The sequence below is a fragment of the Rhododendron vialii genome, chromosome 10a (assembly GCF_030253575.1).
Source record: "Rhododendron vialii isolate Sample 1 chromosome 10a, ASM3025357v1".
NCBI classification, from domain to species: domain Eukaryota; kingdom Viridiplantae; phylum Streptophyta; class Magnoliopsida; order Ericales; family Ericaceae; genus Rhododendron; species Rhododendron vialii.
This window is the reverse complement of record NC_080566.1, coordinates 3,374,640-3,381,566: the sequence shown is the minus strand read 5'-3', so window position 1 is coordinate 3,381,566 and position 6,927 is coordinate 3,374,640. Positions and strand designations below refer to the sequence as shown.

The window sequence follows — 6,927 nt, the reverse complement described above, 5'->3', positions numbered from 1 at the left end:
TTAGTGTCCGTTGGTCGTTCTTGCTTTAGATTGACTTAGAGAACACATTTGGCATGTTGACATGATCATATTAGAGTTGATATAAGTTGAACTTGAGGTTATTAAAGATGGAGAAATGGTTCACATGAATGAATACGAAGGAACGATACGAAGAAAGCCACGGATCCGCCGCAAGGTGCGATGCCGGAAATGGGACGCACGGGGTCCCAAATGCCCGAAAGTGCACAAGAAAGCCACAGATCCACCAAGGGGTGTGATGCCGGAATGAATGTGGGACGCACGGGGTCCCAAATGCCCAAAAATGAGATCCAAACACATAATTTAATGAATATGGTGAACTTTGGAGGTCATTATGCTGTTTGTAGTTGAATGGAGTTGGTTTTGATGCTCATGTCCTTATTGTCGAACATATGGAAATATTGTTGTTGCTCACGTTCTTTTCGGTGCATTGATCATCTCATTTGCGTATAGCTTGAGCATAGTAATCTCTACTGGGCTAGTGTAGCTCAACCTATTATCATTTTCAGGTACAATGCAAGGGCATTGACTTTGGAGTGCATGGAGTGCTTGTTTGACATTATATCTTTTGAAAGCTGACATCGTGGAGTTACTTTAGCATCTTTTGTATACTTCCTTTTGAAAAGATGTAATTGTAACTTCTTTTGAACCATTTTGACTTTCAAATCATGTAATCGGTAAACTTATCGTCTTTTGACTAATTCAAAAAATTTGGTCGAGGTACCAATATTGTAACTCCCTTGAAATTTGATCTTTTTCTCTCGGATGAATTAGGGAAAATCGTTTCGGGATATTATGATGTATTATTGCGTTAGACTTTTATTGGAAATGCTATTGTTATTATGTTGAAATTCCAGGACGTGACAACTAAGAAAATCAATCAGTTCCACATTTAAAAACTCTTGTGGAAGTGGAGACTCAGTAGGAGGAGTTGCACCATCTAGAGCCAAGAGTATTTGATTATTCAGTGTAACTATTGGCAATGACTCCTCAAAAGGCATATAGCCTTCCCCAATGACAAACGGCTCTATTTTCTCTTTTTCCCTCCCATCAGAATTGTTATATCCTTAGGAAGCGGCTCTATTTCCTCTTTTCCCTCCCATCAGAATTGGTATCCTCAGAACTTTTAGTCAACTCACAAAATTGGAGCTTTTGGGTTAATTCATCTAGGTAATCCCAAGCCTCTTCAGCGTTTTTATCCAGGAATTCATCAGTGGACCTAAAATCCACTTGGCATGGCTTAAGATTTAAACTACGGCAAAAGATAACCAGAAGACTGTCAAGCTCACAATTAAAACTCGACCAAGAGAATACGACAAATTTAAATTGCTCCCAACACTGTGACAAAGACTCATCTTCTTGTTGAGAGAAATCAGATAGTTCTTGTAAAAGCATATGAGTCTCATATGAGGGATTGAAAGTTTTGAAAAATTGTATTACAATCTCATTCCATGTCAATCTTGGACTCAACAAATTAAACCAATCTTGAGCACTACGACGCAAAGATGCTGGGAATACATGTAAAAGAGTTACTTCATCGCTAGCAAAAGCTTTCTCAAGGTCATGAATATGCGAAAAACGATTTTCTGAGGCCAAATCATAAAATATATGAAGTGACGCTGAACAATCAAATGGGTTTGCATAACTTTCATAGCACCTTGCAAAATGGGCCATTTTTTCTCTTTTCAACGATTAAAATAAATAAAGAACTAAAAAATAAATAAATAAAAATAATTACCCGAATTCTTAACACACGTTACCGTCCTCGGCAACGGCACCAAAAATGCTTGACGATTTTCTAGTCCTAAATTAATGGGTTGCCCCAAGCGTAGGGCAGAGACTGACGTAGCACAATATCCGGTAAGTCCGGAGTCGAATCCACAGAGACGGTGATGTGTGCTGACTAAAAACTCGGGTTGTTACTGATTAAAACAAGCTCTTAGGTAGCCACCCGTTGTCGTTTGATTGAGATTTAATTAAAACCTAGAAATTGATTGTACTTTTCAAATAATTAAAAGAAATGTACGGTCATAGGATTCATAGCAATCGCAACCAGTCCAAGTTAACCTGCTCCATTCGGTGTTCTTAAAAACGTTCAATTTTAGATTGAAAAAGATACCCCACAAGATGCGAAATCTTAGTGTCGCCGTTTACCCATGTGCAGCGGAGAATGGGTTTTGGACCCCCATTCTCCCGTTCACATGGGCTCCGACAATGTCCGGGTTCGTCTGCGAGAAGTATTTTTCCAATCTAAAATTATTTTTTTCATTATTTGAAAATAGGAGCAGTGCTCGAACTGGCCACGGTATGCTAATCACCCCACAACCCTACCTAAACGACTACTCACTAATCATTGCATATAGAATAAAAGAAACTCTAAATTGAAACATGCTTCTATTGCGCGAGATAAAAAAATAAATAGAAAAATATCAACTAATCAAATACCAACGAACAACTTTAATTGACAGCAGAAATTAAAACTAGTTATTGAACAAAGCATAAAAACTTGAAAGAAAAAGAAAACAATCAACAATATGCCGCAGCCCCGTCCGTAACTTGTTTTCTTTTCCACGGACAGAAGAAGTAATCTTTCTGAAGTCAGTAGCCTGACTTTATAGGAGTAGGGTTTTAAACCATAATAACATAAAAGGGCCTTGGACTTCACATTATAAGATATTAGTCATTCGACTTTGAAAGACTTTGCGTTTTGATCCAGAACTTCTATAAATTCTTCTTTTTACCCAAATTATTGGTAAGCGAGCTCGAACCACCTATAAACAGAAATAAATATCAATTAACCAAAATGAATGACTAATAAATGTAGTTTGGAGGGCCAAAATATGTACATTTTGGCACTTATCAACGTGCGAACCCAAATTGAGCCCGACAATTGGTCGGTACCCCATAGAAAGATTCGTGTCCACACGCCCTTGAAAGAACACACTCTATGGTGATCAATCAGCAATCAATATTTAAGAACGCGCCTACAACAAGGCATGAACCATAAACCATAAGGCAGTACGTGTTTGATTCACCGACTCAAACCAGGAATGGTCCGGTCCTTATAGCTTCTCTTAAAATAAATTCACAATAATCAAAACAACTAAGTGCCAGAAAAGGATGTGATACGCTTTTCAAACTTGGGCACTGATCACTTGCTCATTTGATTGGTTGACAAACTCCATTTTCCGATTCCACAGATTCCACAATGATACTGTACGAAGGGGTGTAGCCAGAGCCTTCCGACGAGAAAGAAACTCTTGAGACAGGCGTAGCATCGATGGTCGGGACTTGGGATTGGGATGTAAACATGCAAATGCCATTGTAGCAACTAGAACGATGTTCCCCGCAACTATTGGATTAGTTGGAGGCAGAAGGCGCGAATCTAGGATATCGGTTATCATCATGTTATGGCTAGGAGGCGACGTTAAGGACGATAGTAGATCTCCTGGATGTCTTCCCATGATCGTTTCTAGTGCTACGACTCCAAAACTATAAACATCGCACTTTTTAGTCACAACCATGGTATAGGCAAGTTCTGCACAAGCACAAGGATATATGGATTTTAAAAATACATAACCTTAGATGTTTACTTTGATAAAACAAAGGTAGTACCCGTACCTGGTGCAATATATCCGTAAGTGCCCGCAATAATGGTTCGGTTGGATGAATCGGGATGCAACAGTCTGGCAGTTCCAAAGTCAGCAACAAAAGCCTCTAGTTGAGAGTTCAACAGAATGTTGTTGCTCGATATGTCCCGATGAACAATTGGCGAGGTGCAATCGTGATGCAAGTAGGATAAAGCATGTGCCATTGCTTCAACAATTTTTACCCTTTGAGTCCATCCAATTTCAGAAGCTTCGACATCAAATCTCAAGGTGCAAAATAAGCTTCCTTTTTCCATGTACTCGTACACCAAGAACATGCATCTATTGTGCAAACAAAATCCGTAAAGTTTCACGATGTTTCTGTGTCGTACATTAGTCAACACTTGGACCTCATTCTTGAAACAATGGACGAAAGCAGGGTCTTGTGCTTCCAACCGATGAAGTTTCTTTAAGGCAACTACTTTGCCACTTGGTAACTGAACTCTGTAGACGCTGCCATATCCGCCCGTTCCAATGCAATATTTGATGTCGAAGTCATTTGTTGCTTTGATGATGTCTTCATATGCAATTCTTCCATCGTAATTCCATATGGAGAAAATATCCCCGTGGTTCGTTGCCCTTACCTCACTTTGGATGTTTTGGGTCTTACGGAAACAAAACCACGCAACAAGCCCTAGCAAGGAAGGGAAAACTGTGATAAGGAGAGCAACGACAAGAGTAATTATCATTGTTCTCTTTACTTAATTGACCATGGAGGAAAAACAAGAGGAGCTTAGTTGTTCAATCACTAAGAATCTGTTTGATTAGAGAGATAATGGTAAAAACTGCAAGAAATAGAACAAAAATAAAGAGCTTGCTTGACTTTTTCTTACAAAATGTGCATGAAATTTTTTTTTTTTTTAAGATTCAACAAAAATTATACTGACTTCTTTATTTACCCTCTTTCATCCACATTTTTTCTTCTACTTTGGGTAAATCTATTCCCTCTGATTTTTTGCCAATTGAAAACACATCTAACTTCCTTCACATATAAATTTTGTACGTCTCCCAATAATTCGAAGTTTTATTTTGCATTATTGGGCGATCAAAATAAAACTTTGATCATCATCTTCTTCCAATACTTAGTCAAACACTAGACCCCAAATGAACATTATCTCTACTATAACATGTTTAAGTCTTCGTTACCTACCCAACGCATATGAATTACAATTAATGCAGAAATAGCAACATACAATAAAGACTAAACCATGCGCCTAAAAGAGTAATATAGAAAAAAATCCTATACTTACCATCAATGTTGGATCTGTGAACGTCATTTGGGGTCGAAATATTTCCCGTAGTGACCTGAGGCTGAGAAAATTGTTCCACGGATTGGATCTGCGCATCCTTCTTGTAAATCCATAGACCAACGAAGGCTCCTATGGAAATAGCAAAAGTGGTACTAACACCAATGACTGCAACAAGAGGGGCAGAGAGAGTATTTTTCGTCTTGTGAGTTGGGCTCGGTTTTGTGGGGTCCACAAGATCCGTGTTTCCGGCTGTGTCAACCGAGACACGTGGAGGGAGACGGGGAATCGATCCAGAAAGCAGGTTATTGGAAAGCACCAGCTTGTACAAGCTTCCCATACCAACGAGAGAGTCTGGAATGATCCCCGTAAGTCTGTTGTTGGATAGATCCAGCACTTTCAATTGTTTCAATCGTCCGAGAGTTTCTGGTATTTCCCCTTCAAGTAGATTACTGCCCAATTGGAGTTCTATGAGAGAAAATAAATTACTAATGGACTCCGGTATTGGACCACTGAGTTGATTTGAATGAAGAGATAAATAGGTAAGAGCACGCAAATTTCCAATCGATGAAGGGATTGGACCACGAAGGTTGTTGGCATGCAAATCCAACTCAACCAAATTCTCTAGGTTACCTATTTCATGAGGGATGGAACCATTGAGTTGATTTGAATGGAGATACAACCTCCTCAGACGAGACAAATAATAAATAGATGAAGGGGTTGTACCTTGAAGGTAATTTAAACCCAAATTCATCTCGACCAAATTCTTTAGGTTCCCTATTTCAGGAGGGACGGAGCCGTTGAGATTATTTGAATTGAGATCCATATAGATCAAGGTTCTCAAATTTCCAATCGATGAAGGGATTGGACCTCGAAGGTTGTTGGAACTCAAATCCAGCTTGGACAAATTCTTTAGGTTTCCTATTTCAGGAGGGATGGAGCCGGTGAGATTATTTGACTTGAAATTCAAATGGATCAAGGTTCTCGAATTTCCAATAGATGAAGGGATTGGACCTCGAAGGCTGTTGCAACACAAATTCAGCTCGAACAAATTCTCTAGGTTCCCTATTTCTGGAGGGATGGAACCAATGAGATTATTCGAACTGAGATCCAACTGGATCAACGTTCTCAAATTTCCAATTGATGAAGGGATTGGACCTTCAAAATTCGCCGCTGCTAAGTTGAGGTTGACTAATTGGGTGAGATTTCCCAGGGTAGGGGGTAGAACACCTTGAAGACCGGGGTTGAAAGAAAGGTCAAGGTGGGTGAGCTTGGAGAGAGTACCGATTTCACCTGGAATTCCCCCAATTAAGCCTGAGTAACTGAGACAAAGATATTCAAGATTTGGCAAGGAAGACCAACTCATGTTTGCAAGATTTTTATAATACAAATTAAGAGCTTCCATCCGAATGACACTTCCTGCGCCATTGCATTCGATGCCCTCCAAGTCGCAATGATTTGTTGAAGAAAAGTTCCCCCACCAACCACTATTGAGCAGAGCTTGCGCCTCTGCCAAAGATGAAAAGGACGATGATGATGATAATTTTGCGGATGATGGAACCGAGAATATGCTAATACTAGCTGCCATGCTTAATATTGCTAGGAGCATAACAGAATAAACAGAAGAGGATATGCTATTATTACTCATAGTTTAAAGTACGTGTGGTTTGTTTGCAGCAAAAATATTAGAGCATTGGATGCAGAGAACAATGCTCAAGAGGCTTTTTTAAAATAATTTTCGGTGGACTTGTTGAACCCGGCATGGAGTCAAGCAAGCTAAAGTCTCTCTCACTTTTCCAGTACTCTTCCTCTATGAGGCTTTTTAAAAATATTTTTGGGGTTGACTTGTTCACCTGGACACTAGTAGTCAAGCAAGCAAGAGTGTCTCTCGCTTTGCAAAAACGCACCTACCACAAAAAGCATATACGACTATGAAAAGTTTTGAGAATTGGATTCTTCTTCAATTCTACATCATCATAATACACTAACGATTAAAATCATAACAATGTGGAGAA

At 39.3% G+C, this 6,927-nt stretch overlaps 1 protein-coding gene across 1 annotated transcript; it reads right to left on the bottom strand.

The window, feature by feature from the left end:
- Nucleotides 1–3,018: 3,018 nt before the first annotated feature.
- Nucleotides 3,019–6,611, bottom strand: LOC131304228 (MDIS1-interacting receptor like kinase 2-like). The gene is made up of 3 exons (XM_058331381.1): nt 4,916–6,611; nt 3,640–4,299; nt 3,019–3,556 (listed from the first exon to the last, which is right to left on the bottom strand). Exons 1-3 carry the CDS (start codon nt 6,558–6,560, stop codon nt 3,153–3,155), a joined length of 2,709 nt encoding a protein of 902 aa, XP_058187364.1. The 5' UTR covers nt 6,561–6,611; the 3' UTR covers nt 3,019–3,152.
- Between the last annotated feature and the right edge of the window lie 316 nt (nt 6,612–6,927).